This window comes from Diadema setosum, chromosome 13, assembly GCF_964275005.1.
Source record: "Diadema setosum chromosome 13, eeDiaSeto1, whole genome shotgun sequence".
NCBI classification, from domain to species: domain Eukaryota; kingdom Metazoa; phylum Echinodermata; class Echinoidea; order Diadematoida; family Diadematidae; genus Diadema; species Diadema setosum.
This window is the reverse complement of record NC_092697.1, coordinates 28,433,716-28,448,667: the sequence shown is the minus strand read 5'-3', so window position 1 is coordinate 28,448,667 and position 14,952 is coordinate 28,433,716. Positions and strand designations below refer to the sequence as shown.

The window sequence follows — 14,952 nt, the reverse complement described above, 5'->3', positions numbered from 1 at the left end:
TTTGAACATATAAAAAACAAAACTCTTGCATTTTTCAATTTACTTAAATTTGTGATAATTATTATTATAATGACAATGATAATAATAATAATAATCATCATCATCATAACAAAATTTTACTGCTTTGATTATTTCATGTCATTTATTTATTTATTCATTTATTTATTTATCTATTTATTCATTTACTTATTTCTATTTATTTATTTATTTATTTATTTATTTTTATTTTTTTCTTGGGGGGGGGGGGGGGGGGAGGGGGATCTTCACAGATACAGTACAGGTATTGTAGCCCTTCATTGCTTCTATTAAAAAGGGAACAACCCTGTTTGGTTAGTTCTTCTACACTGTAATTCTTACTATAAAAGAATACCAAAATCTCTATCTGTCTACCCACTAGCAAATTGGAATCAACATTGGCCTACCCCATGAAATTTCAGCTACAATGTATTTCAATGTTTTCCGTAAATAACTGCGGCCCACAGAAAATCTATCCCCCCCCCCCCCCCCATTAGCTAAATCAATCCATGTAGTGGCATTCTGTCATGCATGCAGTACAGTGATATTTTGTTGTTGTTGTTGTGATACAGTCATGTTTCAAATGGGGGCTTTTTGCCTATCACCTCATAGAGGTCACTGACCTTTTTGGAAGGGGGTCCCTTCACCTTTGGCACTCCCTTCCCCTTCTTCCCTTCCAGGTGGTTGAGCAGCTTGCGGTGCAGGACCTCTGCCTGGTTCCGGAGTCGATTCACTTGGTCCTCCAGAGGTGCGGTCATCTTCTTCTCATCAAAGTAGCGCTTCTTCCAGTAATCACGGGCTGTACATGGTATCAGCAAAAACAGTCACATACAGTGAGTTGATTATAACATACTGTAAAATGACACGACAATGACAAACATTCACGCAGGGCCAACTTGTGAATCCTATCTGTCCTTAAATAATGATTCAATTACTGACATTACCCAATTTTCAACCCAAGTTTGGCAAAGGCCAATCTGATTCATCTATCTCTTTGTCTAGCTATTCAAGAGTAAGTACATGTTGTACATGTAATGTATATTATCAAAGGCTGAACCGATGAAAGATACAGCTTTACATGAAAACATTAAGCAAACTAATTCCTAAAGGTATTGAAATTGTAATCCATACAGCGGGAGAAGCATCCATACAAACAGTGGGACAAACATCCATATGTATCACTGTATGAGCTAGCCTCAACATCTTTCTTGATTGGACAGTCCAGCAAAATATAGAAAATATGGATGTTGTGACAGTGTATTTCTCCTTTTTGTTTTTTCATTCCCCCCCCCCCCCTCCCACCCCCGGACTGGGATAATAGTTGTACTATCATGAGCAAAGAACACATTATGTGTTGAAGAAAGAGTACAAACACAAAATAATTGCATTACTCGACTGCTGGGCAGGTGGCAAAGTTTCTAAGAGCACCCACTGATGTAAGAAGGATAAAATTTTGATAGCGACCTGCCTTGATAATGAGAGGTTAGTAGAAATCATGAAGTATCAATCATATTCTTTTTTTTTTTCTATTAAAAGGGGTGGGGGGGGGGGGGTGGGGTGGGGAGAGAGAGATAGCAATAGATAATATTTTTTTTTTCCCTGTGCAAATTAACCAACCAACAGGTATGCACATTATTTCATATTGAGCATTTCATAAACTCCATCAGAAGTGAAGCATAACACATTGGATATCTATATTCAATGCATGTTAGCTTCAGTCCCACCGCATACAGTAATTGCAGTTACTATGGCTGCAGCAAGAAAATATCCCTTCAGCTGTGAGCATTTGACTTCAGTTGCTGTGGTAATGGTCACTACGGCAACAAACAATTAAAAAAAAACATTTATAAAAAGTGCCCCTGGTGTTCAGGGGGTATTGACTTTTTATTCCTCATGCAGAGACAAGTTTACAGAATTTGACATGAAGGCTCACATTACAACTTATCTTACATGTACATGGGCTGATCCTGGTAGATGGATTATTACAATCAATCATCCAATATGAAACACAGAAGTCAGAGTTGAGATCAAACAGAAAGAATGCAAAATGCACATTTAAATGGACTGTACATCTTGTATGCTATAAAACAGAAAAATATATAAATATATAGAGGTACACATAATTACGAAGCGCTATGGAGAATTGCCCTGTTAATGAAAATTAATTTCATTAGAAATGTAGTTTTCATGAATATTGATTCTATTGTTAGCATACAGGAGCAACAATTATAATGATGGAAGTATAAATGCAGTCAACTGTGCCTGCCACATCAATACACCCCATTCTTCTTTTATACTCTGACAGACATTCTGATACTGCTCTTAATTTCCGGAGCACACAAATTGAAAAGCCATGTATAATACACATAGTGGCAGGGTTTGATGCTCAGTATGGCAAAGAAAACAGAGCAGCTCCACAGAGAGAGAGAGAGAGAGAGAAAGAAGAGGAAATTGGGGCACACAATTAAATTGTCATTATTGATGACAGAGCTTTTAAAATGACACACACAATACCTACGGACGAAAATGAGATGACTTTGATGTCGAACATGTCATATTGCACAAAATGAGGACACTTACTGTAAAACCAGAAATATTCGTGGCGATGAAATTTTCGCAAATTGGAGCGGATGGCCTTTTTCGCGGCATGAAATTTTTACGAATTGCCACTGGCATTCAATGCATACAGCGTCGGCAAGAACTTTTGTGTGCATTTTAATTCTGTGAGTCTTGGCTCTCACAAAATTCCCGAAATTAAAATGCCTGCACAAAAAAAAAAAAAAAAAAAAAATCCTGGTTTTACAGTAAATTGAAAATACATTGAGATGAATAGATACATGTGTGAATAGATGGCTGAGGAACAGTGTAGAATAGAGAGACAGGCAGACAAGCAGATAGATGTAAAGATGAGTAAGAGAAAAAGACAGTGAGAGATATAGAGTGAGATAGAGAGAGATAGAAAGCATTTGATTAAATTGGGGGGGGGGACTACTGGGATATTGAGTTAATGATATGGGAAGTGAGCAAGTACAAGAGGAAAGAGACAAAGAAAACTGGAGTTGAAAGAAAGAAAAATGGAGATCAGGGTCATCATCACTGGTAGAAGAAAGAAAGACACAGAATTAGAGATAGATACAGTAACTGTACAAAACGATAGTGATCAGACAGATACAGTTGTAGATAACTGTACCAAACGACAGCGTTCCACTTTTTGCTGTGTGATGGTTGCAAGTTAGTTACGCAGAGTGATCGCGCACACTCAAGAAAAGGAGAAATCAATCACTTGAATCGTTGGGCAATATTTGCACTAGGTTTCTGACACTGGCGCTGTGCACATATTTGCACGGTCGAAACTGGCCGCTGGGAGGACAAACAGAGCTATCTATTCAAGATAAGTACTGTCAGGTTGCAAATGATGGACAGTGGGTTTTAAAATACATGTAGGTAGAAACTTCTCAGGGCTGGAAGAGTGAAATGGCAAAAAAAAGAAAAAGAAAAAAGAAATATAAATGAGATGGGATACTACTGTATAGTACATCTCACCCTCAGCAAAAAGTATTTTTTTTTTTTTTTTTTTTTTTGGGGGGGGGGGGGGAAGATTATATGCCATGTATATTTGTACCAATGACAGATTTACATGTTTGAATCAGTGACATTGCCTTTTATTGTAAGCTTCCCCCCCCCCCCTTTCTTTTAAGAAAGATACTCATACATAGGAACAGCATCAAAGCACAATGTCTATAGATGTACAATTGAAAAATAAGAATGGCTGTCATATCAAAGATCCTGGTTTGGCCTTCTGGGGTTTTACAGAATCTGAGATTAAACTTACAAAAGTAAAGTAGGAGAAGAGTACTCTGATCAAATATACTATAAAACAAATGTAGATTATATGTATGCACAAATTAAAGCAAGTAAACAAAATATCGTCGCTGGGGTGGCAAGACCTTGTATCTGCAACTTTGGTGAAAATGACTTTTTTGGATTGATGGTCAAATAATGGGTAAAGTGCCAACTGTCTCCCAACTGTCTCACTCCAAAAATGAAACCACCACGGCATGTCAAATGGAAGGCTATCCCATTCGCCACAGTGCTTTGGCCGCCATGTTTTTTGGCTCTCCTGAACATTTGACATTTTGTAGATACGAGGTCCTGTCACCCCAGCGACGATATAACTTTTTCCCCAATCAAATTCAGAAGTTACAGATAACATACAAAACATTTGAAATACTCTTTCATGATGTAAGCAATTTCTAACATTAGTCCATGTTGTTTTGACATCCACAAATTGCCAGAGAATTTGCTTTGCTCACGCAGGAAGTGGTCTTAACTTCAAATTCTGAATAGTCAGTTGTTTGACTTTGCTTTGATTCTAATTGAGGGATTGCTTTCATTTCACTTCTATAGGTACTTTCTTTCTTTGGGGTCAAATCTTCTACTGGGATTATACCTCTTTATCATCACACAGCTGATGGAAATGTCTCAATTATAAAAGAAAAAAAAAACAAGAGCAACAACTGTAGGCCATGGTGATGTGATCTCATGCTACCTCATGAACATACTTCCTTGTCTAATGGCAAATTATGGTAAAACAAACACAGTTATTGCCCCCACCCAACTGTTTGTGATTGAAATCCGTCTGAGTTTTGTACTTTGACACCTATTATCTTTAAGCTTGGCAACTACGCACATTTGTACCTGAACAAAGGGCAAACTTTTTAATTAACTTCTTAGTCATTAATGTACAATGTGTGTTTCACATACAGAAACTCACCAGTGACAATATACATATGGCAATGTTCACTGTAGAAATCTCCTGTACTGTACCCGAGAGTGGCATTCTTTTCAATAAAACTGTAGGATACTTCTTCAAAACAACTTTGGGAACTTAGGATTTTTTTTCTCTCATCTAATAGCCCTTCTTGCAATTTTTCTGTTAGCACTGTGCAATACTTGTAGCAGGCATTGAATCGCATTGCAACATTGATGAAAATCAAAGTTTTAATAAAGACCAGATGTACTACACAGCGTATAATGTGATGCAAGAACTAATTTTGTGCAATTCATAACATTTTTTTCCTCCGATATTTCAGTAGAAGAATTTCCACTATTCATAGTACTGGAGCATCACATTACTGGTTTTTCTTTTTTTTTTTTACATTTTATTTATTTATCTATTTATTTATTTATTCATTTTGCAAGAAAAAAGTCAAAGAAATTCTTAAAACTGTCAATGTGTCATGCTTGCATGCACTAAAAGAAATTAAACATTTTGAAATATTTTGATGAAATATGCCCTGAATTTTGTCTTGTCTCCATTTTGTTCTTGGTTAGCTTTGTTCATTTCTTTATTTCTTTCTTTGCTTGATATGAGCCACAGACATTTCCATGATCTGCTGTGTAACATATCACAGCATCACACTATACAATGTACTACTGAAATATTAGGAGAGAACAACAAGGCACTTTTAAAACTAGTAATCACACACACAACAAAGGATGCTATAACCTGTCAAAGAAACAATATTGGAGATATTTATGGGACAAAATCCATGAAAATAGTAATAACAAAATTTGAAGTGAGGCAAGTAAGTACACATTGCATACATGTTCATAGGTTCCATTCAAAGTGAAATATAGGGATTAAAGATAGGAGTGCAGAAGTCTATCTACATACGATATATAGCAATACAGAATTGTAGGGGAAGAAAAAAGACAGAAATAGCAAGTGTTACTGCACGGCACACACCAATGAGAATATTCTTGAAATTAGACACTCGCGGTAGATCTTAAACACTAGAAATCATGAGAAAAGACTTACGCTGAGCGTCTTTGTCAGGGCTGACACTATTAGACCATGGCCCGGGCTCATCGTAAGCTACAAGCAGAGGCAAGTTGAGTGATATTGAAGCAATCTCAAACACAAAACACTATTGATGTGCTTGCTTACTATTTCAAGAGTAAAATCTAAGCAGGACAGCACACATTTGACAGAACTATCACACTGAGTATTCGATGGGCCTTTTTCTTTTTTTTAAGCATTTTTAAAAATATAAATCAGTTTTAACTAAAATTCTGCTGATTGAGGACAAACTAGAAATGTCGCTACGGCGACTGATGCCTCCGCCATAATGCATGATTCTCCCAATAGGTGTATAGTACAATGTCTTGACAATGTGTGATGACAGTTTCACATAACTGGCAAAATATTGAAATAACAGGTTTGTCAGAAATATCTTGAATGTTCACTTTCCACGAACTGGGTTTGCTATAATTGTCTATTAAAGAGTGCAGGTACACATATTTGGGGAAATGAAAATTTTTACTTGACTTCTGACCGACCTCATTATAAGTTTATGCATTGAGTATAATTTTCAAGGTATGAAGAAAGAGTGTAATTACAGTACAAAATATTTTTTTTTCATTTAAACCTGACCTTTGACCCTTAACCTTTGACCTTTGACCTTCTGGCTGGAAATTTCCAAGAGAATCTCCATCAAGTAATACATGTACATATATTAAACACTTTTAAAACTAATAATGCAATCATTGCATATACTAGTATGAGGGAAATACAGAAGTAACATTTTGAGGAGTTGACCTTGACCTTTGAACCCCTGACTATTGACCCATGACCCCTAAATTCCCTAGATAATCCCTGCCAGTCAGTACATGCATATGTACCATGTTCCATGAAGATACATTGAACCATTTGCGAGAAAAGTGATATTGCAACATTTTCACCTAACCTTTGACCTTTTGACCTTTGACCTTATGACATGAAACTCTCTCTGGAGAATCCTTACGCAGTAGTACATGTCTACACTAAGTTTCAAGAAAATAACTGCGGGCATTGCATAGATATGGGGGAAATAGCAACATTTTTAGCATTTGACCTTGACCTTTTGACCTTTGACCTCTTGTCAATGTCACTAGAATCTACTCAACTAATTGTCCCATCATACATCATCCTTGGACCAAGTTTGGTGAAAGCTGCTTCATCCAGTTTTGAGTTATCACATAAACAGATAAATTTTAGGATTTGACCTTGATCTTTGACCTTTGACCTCTGTCCGATTTCACTGAAAAACTAATCAAGTAATTGTCCCATCATACATCATCCTCCAACAAAGTTTGGTGAAATTTGCTCCATACAGTCTTGAGTTATCGCGTAAACGGATACAATTTCATGATTTGACCTTGACCTTTGACCTTTGACCTTTAGCCGATTTCACCCAAAATCTTATCAAATCGTTGCCCCATCATACTTCATACTTGGACCAAGTTTGGTAAAATTCCAGTAAATATTACTCAAGTTATCGCGTAAACGAAAGCGGACGGACGTACGGACGTACGGACGTACGTACGGACGTACGTACGGACGGACGGACAACCCGAAAACATAATGCCTCCGGCACCACTTCGTGGCGGAGGCATAATAAAACAGCTTACTTCAAATAAGCGAGCAAGGAGAGTATTTTACATTTTGTCAAAGAGCAATGTCTAACATGCAAATGAAGCAACAAACACAAATGACTGAAAATTAAAAGAATATAGAAAATGCACATTCAGTTTTCAAAATACGAAAATGTTCATCCAATTACACATGTACTTAAAAAAAGTAATTTCACACACAATATACAGCATATTTTGATCTCTCTGTGTTTTTGTTTCTGAATGTTGAATTGCCATATTTGTTCTTGAATCATGGCTCTATTTATCGGCAGTAGGACTGTATGTACAATGTACAGTTGTACAACTCGCATCTTTCAAATGAGTATATGAATATAAGAACGACCCAAGTCCATTAGAGAAAATTTAGGAAAAATGGAAATTAGTTAAAAATGCCCTACTCCCTTAAGTGTTTTCGGTTATTGGGGTGTTATTAATTCAAATTTGAATATAAAACAGTCACTTAAATGATTATCTGTATTTGCATGACTACGTAAATGGCTATTAAACGCGATAGCCAAATTTGGACTTGGGTCGTTCTTATATTCAGGTACTCAAATGTCATGACGTATCTCTACTTTGGCATTCAGCCCCACGAAAAGAAGGAAATGCATTGAATCCAAGAGAAAGGTGCAAATGGGAATATTTTATCTCAATAGCTCTTAATATGAAATGACTTAATTTTGATGGAGTAGAAACTCTGCTAGGGCTTGACATAAGCAGTCGCCTGGGGCCACTAAAAATTGATGTCGGGCCACAAAATTTTCAAAAAAGATTATCTTTTGGTGGCTCAATCGGGCAGCTAAGATTCAAAATCGATAGTTATGTTTCACTTTAATTTGGACCAATAGATTTCCTTTGCAGGATACCAAAACTTCAAAATTACAGATTTTAATGGCTAGAATAAAACATCAGTGAAACAAGTTTTAACGAGCCCCGCTGTGCCTAGAACAAGACTCAAACTTTCAATGCAAGTTCCCTACCCATCCCTAACACACAAAATGAAAAAGGGATGAAATCATGTTGAAATATAACAGCATGTATTACATTTTGATCAACGACAATGTTACTTCGTCACTGTATGTAATCCAGTAAAGTAAACAAAATAGTCATACAACACACTAACAAAGCTCATGAACTCATCTGGATGTTGAATCCAGCTCTCACAATAACATCATCCCACATTACACTCCTCAATTATACAGCAATCAAGGCTACAAACAACTCTCGAGAATGCACTTCCATGGCCACATCTCCACCCACTCTATTCTACCTATATAAGAGCCCCCAATCATGTGTTGCTAGGTTCAAATTGGCAACAAGAGCATCCTGTGTATTATCATTAAAATCCTTGTAATGCATCCGCAAACATAAGAAGTGCCATGGAATGCACCCCCCCCCCTTCACCCACCCATACACACACAAAAGGTCCTATTGGAGGGCATTTTAACAAAGCCACTGTTCTTTTAAACCTCAGAAATCAAATTGACACATATTTAGATTAAAAAAGGAATAATTACAGCAGTCATGTTCTCAATTCTCCCGTTCCTCCTAAACCAATTCTGGCATTTAATTGTCGTCAAGTCAGCCATTAGGAGTGCCATTCACACGTTGGCCTTGCAGACTTTGTGGATGTTTGTGCAGTGAGATCAATACTACATGGTCTTCTGTTGGCATCAAAGGAATCAATTGTTGTCAGGCACAGCCTGTAATGAAGCCACGACTCCCAACACCCATGATACTGAAGCCCCTCTGAGTAACATACACTCATGGTTTCGCATCAAACGTTTGGTAAACAGGGGTACCGGAATAAGTCCTGGTAACAGTATACAAATTATAGTGATGCTTTGTAAAAACATTCAAAGAATACTTTTACACTATGATGCTTATTGAAGCAGCTATTAGTCTATTTTTCTTTGTTTTTTGTTTGTTTGTTTTTTACTAAAAGTTTAAACTTGTCTAGAACATGCTTTCCTATTGGTGAAAGTTTCTTCTTCTTCTTCTTCTTCTTTTTTTTCTTCTTTTTTTTTTTCTATTAAAGATTACAGAGAACATAATCTTCTCATACAATGTCATGTAGGAACAAGTACTCACACTTGAACCAAGATGGTAAAATGAATTGCCTCACTGTATGAAGGCACAATCTTGTATCATCATAAATGTGCAGCACCTCTCGTTCTTCAGCACGATCAGTGGTGAAATGTAATACATAGCACATACATTTGTTCCCTCATACAAGTATAAACAACTGATGTCATGAAATTGTTAACTCTATTGAATCTTAGAGCACAGGTAACACCACATCAATGGAACAGGGAAAAATAATTGAGAATGAATTGTATGCAATCCCCCATTGCTACAGTCTTGTTCTCTCTCTCTCTCTCTCTCTCTCCCTCTGCAAGAGCAAAGCATTCAATAAAGTGTCGATGTCTGCATAATGATAGATTGGAGCAATTTCCGTGAAAACGCTCCATCAATTGAGCGGTGCAAACGTGCAGTCCAACGAAATCAGTGACAACAACACCTCACGCAACCTGTGAGCGGGTGAGGAATTCTCTGACATCGTTGGGTATCTATATCGAACGGAGCAATGAGGATCACAAGTATGCCTATGGCTGTAGTGCATTAACACAGGGCAACACATCTGAGCTGACGCTTAAATCAATATCCCCTTCATGGGCAGTGCAGACGTTGCCCAGTAAATCAATAAAGCAATAGAAGGGACGTCCGCAAGCCCTGTCTACATCATCACCGACAGCTTTGTAGAGGTCATGCTAATCGCACTCATTTAATGTTCATGGGTATGAACTTGTATCTAATAGCAGCAAGGATCTCATTGGTAAGCCTACATGTAGGTTTCTCCCCCACCCCCCCCCCCCTAAAAAAAAAGAGAGAATAGCTCAGTTTTAGATATATATATCATAATTAAAGAACCATGAAAAAAGAAAGTTGCTACAGATGCTATGTATACAGCAGATATCAGAATTGATCTGATCGAGTGAACACCATGTGGCTTTTTTTTGTTCGTTTTGCATGTGTGTTATAACAAACTCTAGGCATTTCGATTCAGGAAGGGGAAAAAACGAAACAACAAATTCAAAGTATGGAGGGAAGCACGATATGATCTCTACAATTAAAATTTCTGAGGGGAAAAAATGCACAAACCTGTGCAGAAGGCAGGTGTTTCTGTGTCTTTCCAGCAATAACTTTTCCCCTTCTTTGTATCCATCGAAACACTGAACTTGTGAGTGCAAGTTCCTGTGCAATGAATTGGCCAGCAAAACCAAAAATATATAATCATATAAGCCCTCACACTCCCACCCACCCACACACACAAAAAAAAAAAACCAACAACAACAAATGTACTCACAGTCATATACTGTACATACATTGTACTATAGACAGAAATTCTGCAACACAACCAGTCAAGCAAGCACAGCAAATCATATGGCAGCTGTTCTTCTACATATCGCTAGGCATGAAACCTAAAATATACCTTTCCAAGAAACTGAAAGGAAAACTTTGTGTGCATCTACCGTATATGTTGGTTGAATTGTGCATCCTATTCAAACATAGAGTATGAAAGGCACTGATGGTTTTCTATACATATATTTGTTGTGATGGATTTTTGTTTGTTTGCTTGCTTTTTAAGATAGAAAGAGAGAGAGAGAGAGAATAAAATCATTCACAGTAAGACACTCACATCTATTTCAACCTGTTCTGAAACACACAAGGACTTACTTGCAAAGTATAGGAACAGAGCAAATCAAGTAATTGAAATGACTGAACCGAAAAACAGCAAAAAACTAACAATAAACAGAAATGAAGTAACTCAAAATCCAGTGTTTCACAATTTACTACCAGTGAAACTGTGAAATATCTTGATGCATATTATTCAAATGACTTTTAAAAATCAAGGCACTAATTCAGGACTAACGCTAAAAGCAGTTGGTGGGACTAAGAATAGCTGCTGTGACATCGTCGCAAATTGCACTTACATTTATATCGCCTGTCATGCGTCTTGGCCTGAAGGTTCTTGGCTTTCTTGATCAATGCCTCCCTCTCCTTCTCCTTGTCCTGACGCTCCTGCCTCGCTGCTTCGAGCTCAGCAATAAGTTGGGCCACTAGTGAGGGGGAAAAACAACAAACAACACTGAAACTACATGCTGATATCAGCCTGTTGAAGACGGAGTGATTTTCCTGTAACACCCATTTCCCATTTACCCCAGCCCAAGAACACTCGGGACTAGTCCTCAGCGGGTCAAAGGCGCACTGACATGGGTTTGAAGAGGGGGCTTTTCGATGGTGTGATGGCAGTCCGCTGAAGGTGGGTCAAATGCTTCCAACGTTGTGGCAAATGATCTCTAGGTTTGTGTTTTTGTTATAATTTATCCTCCCTAACTCATTTGTTCAAACTTTTTTAAATATTTTTTTGTTTTTCTTTTCTATTAATATTCTCTCAATACAACAATGAATTTGTTTCAACTTGCAAATCCCTGCAAATATGCAGAGCGATTGAAGATTTGCTGTTACAGAATAGCTCCCAAAAAGTGCTGAAAATGCAGACCACAACATTGCAGCCCATTGTTGTATTAAATGGGAATGCTGCTGGAATGTCATGCTACCACAAGATTAGCATCACAATATCTAAAAAAAAAAATGAGAGCTTTGCTAGAACACTTCAAACATCATTAGGGCAATGAATGACCGTTACCTTATGAAAATGAAAACAAAGAAATATCGCAAAAGGAAGCGCAACAAACCACCTGTACACTACACTATGTTCAAAAGCTCCTCTCACAATATGCTTTTCACATGCAACTTATGAAAGAAATGTGAAGTGTGAAGTAGAAAAGAATACCACAATCCACATAATGTTTGGCTGTCAGACAAAACAAAGAGAAAACCATTTTCAAACATTATTGCTTTCTCTGTAAATGATGAATGAAATGTCACACAAAGACAACAAAAATGTGATATCATGATATGATCTCTAAGTGATATGAGTATCTACTGTGATACACAGCACAGCTCACTTTTGTATTTCCTTTCCTTTTGAAAAATGAGAAATCTAAAAAATAATAAAAATCAAACATAGCACTTCTACTGGGAAGTTATTTACATCACAGTTACTAATAGCAGTTGCATCTTAAACCCCTCAAGTGAGAATACACAAAGTTTTAATCCAGAAATTAAGATTAAAACTGGTCTGTAACAATGTTACTGTTAACAGAAACTTCAGGACATTCACAATTTCATTGATATGCCCCAGATTCCTTTCCATATGGGTAAAATCAGTCGTTACCCAGAAGCATTACATTTTCATTAGGATATAACTTTGAATACCATCATGATTTACTCTTTGCTAGTTGTGAACGTTGTGAATCTCTGCTTGTTATGATTTGCCATCTCTTCCCCACATGTCCCTTTTCTTGACATCAAAATGATTGTTAGATAATCAAGCTAGACTAAAACTTACTTGCTGGATCAGTCTCATAAATGTCTTCAGAAATCGATCTGTTTTGGACCTTCCCAACCTGAAAAACAAAGAATTTTGCAAAGTCTATGAATAAATGAAATAACAAGAAGAAATATTGACATATAAAAGTACACCTTTTATTCTTCTATCTTAAGCTGCTATCTTAAGATTGCAGATGTTTACTTTGGCAAGAGTACAACAATTTCATTTGATATGAAATAGAACACTGTAATATAGAAAATCTTCCCTCTTCTTTGGCAAAGTGTATGTGAATTATTACATACTGTAAACCTGTAAAACTTACCAATGCATATTCTAGCCACACAGAGAGTGACTATATTACAGAACAAAACTAATGCACAATTTTGTTCATTGTCATTTTCATTGCTTTCTGCTTGAAAGGCTGCATTTCCAAAGAGCAGAATGGCTTACATATTCAGCTAGTTCTCAGAAGGACAAGCAGTGAAATGTTGGTTATAAAGAAATATTTTTTCAATATCATGGTCAGAGACAATGTTAATGCAACATTCATGAAAAGAGCAGTGTATCAGTAAGGACAGTACCACCCATACTACCCCCATGTTTCGTCTACTATTAAAGGCATTAAGTTCCTGCAACTCCACAGAAGGTATTTATAAGTTGAGAAACTGACCTTTGCCCTTCGTTCAAGTTCTGGAGTGAGATGAACCCTCTTCAGTCCGTCCCGCACTTCCTCCTGAGACTTCACTTCAAAGTCCGCATCCTCCCTGGCTACACTACCGCCCCGCCCAGATGGTTTGTATCCCCATGACGACTGGGGCTGGTAGTCTCTCAGCTCGTCTTCGGCTCTCTTTCTCATCTGGGTGTCGTTTGGAGCTGTGCCCCCATAGTCTTCTGCCGGGTCTGTTTCCATGGCGACGTCATCTTCATCATACAGCATCGCCTTTGCCCGCTCCTTCTCGGCGCGGATCCTCTCCGCCACTTTTCGTTGCCTCTGCTCTTCAAAGGACCTCTCAATCTCCTCCTGCCTCAATCTTTCCTCCTCCTCTTCCCTGCGCTCTTCTTCCATTCTCTGTTCTTCCAATCTCCTCGCCTTCTCCTCCTCCTCCCTCTTCTTCTCAGCCTTGATCCTTGCTTCTTCCTTCCTTCTCTCCTCTTCAAATTGCTTCCGGCGATTCTCCTCCTCTCTCTTCCTTAGCTCCTCCCGCCTTTCTTCCTCCACTCTCCTCTCTGCTTCTCTGCGTTTTTCTTCCATTCTCTTCTCTTCTTCTCTCCTTTCTTCTTCTTTCTTTTCTTCCTCTATCCTCCTTCTTTCTTCTCTCTGGATAGCTTCTTGCCTCTCTTCTTCTTCCCGCTGCCTCTGCTCCTCCTTCTTCCTCTCCTCTTCATATCTCTGCGCCTCTTCCTCCAGCTGCTTGTTTCGCTGCTGGTTTTGAAGGAAGTTTCCCTCTCCAGTGTAGTACTGATTCTCTGCACCCGACTGCCTTCTGCAAAAGAGATGCGAATATGGACAGAACTTGTCACAACTATGTGTGGAAAAAATGTCATAGCACTTCTTTGACACTAAATTGGTCACTGCACTCCCTTATTCACACACAGCAGAAGTTCTCCATTGTCGAGGTATAATCAATATCAAAGCAAAGCTGAATTCCTTTGGCAGCAATGTACAAACAAAATTACCAGAGGAAAATAAAGATGATGAATAAGCTTTCTTTGTTCTTTTTTTCCTTGCTTTGAAAAAGACATAGCTCAACTCAAAATACATGCTGATGAGATATAATTCACTTGTCTCAACAAACATAAAAACAATATTAATGTCAGACATTGATACTCCAATCGATGTGGCATATCAAGAAAACACACACAATTTTCAAAGTAAACATTTGCAAATTTCAGTGTTCCTATGCGCAGTCTCGAGGAAAACTCAAGATACCTTACCTGAACTATTCAAAGAATCGAAACAAATGATGACAATTGAGAATGACACACATTCAGTGATAACCTTAATGACTACTTGTATACGAAAA

The 14,952-nt window shown here is 37.7% G+C and overlaps 1 protein-coding gene across 2 annotated transcripts in view; it reads right to left on the bottom strand.

Moving 5' to 3' along the window:
• The window catches only part of LOC140237236 (uncharacterized), a 37,285-nt gene that overhangs the window by 4,289 nt on the left and 18,044 nt on the right, over positions 1–14,952 (bottom strand). For both annotated transcript variants that reach the window (XM_072317178.1, XM_072317179.1), the window contains 5 exons: positions 13,599–14,412; positions 12,947–13,004; positions 11,466–11,591; positions 5,837–5,893; positions 639–814 (listed from right to left, as the gene is read on the bottom strand). In XM_072317178.1, coding sequence (XP_072173279.1) covers positions 639–814; positions 5,837–5,893; positions 11,466–11,591; positions 12,947–13,004; positions 13,599–14,412 — 1,231 coding nt within the window. The remainder of the gene's footprint in view (positions 1–638; positions 815–5,836; positions 5,894–11,465; positions 11,592–12,946; positions 13,005–13,598; positions 14,413–14,952) is intronic.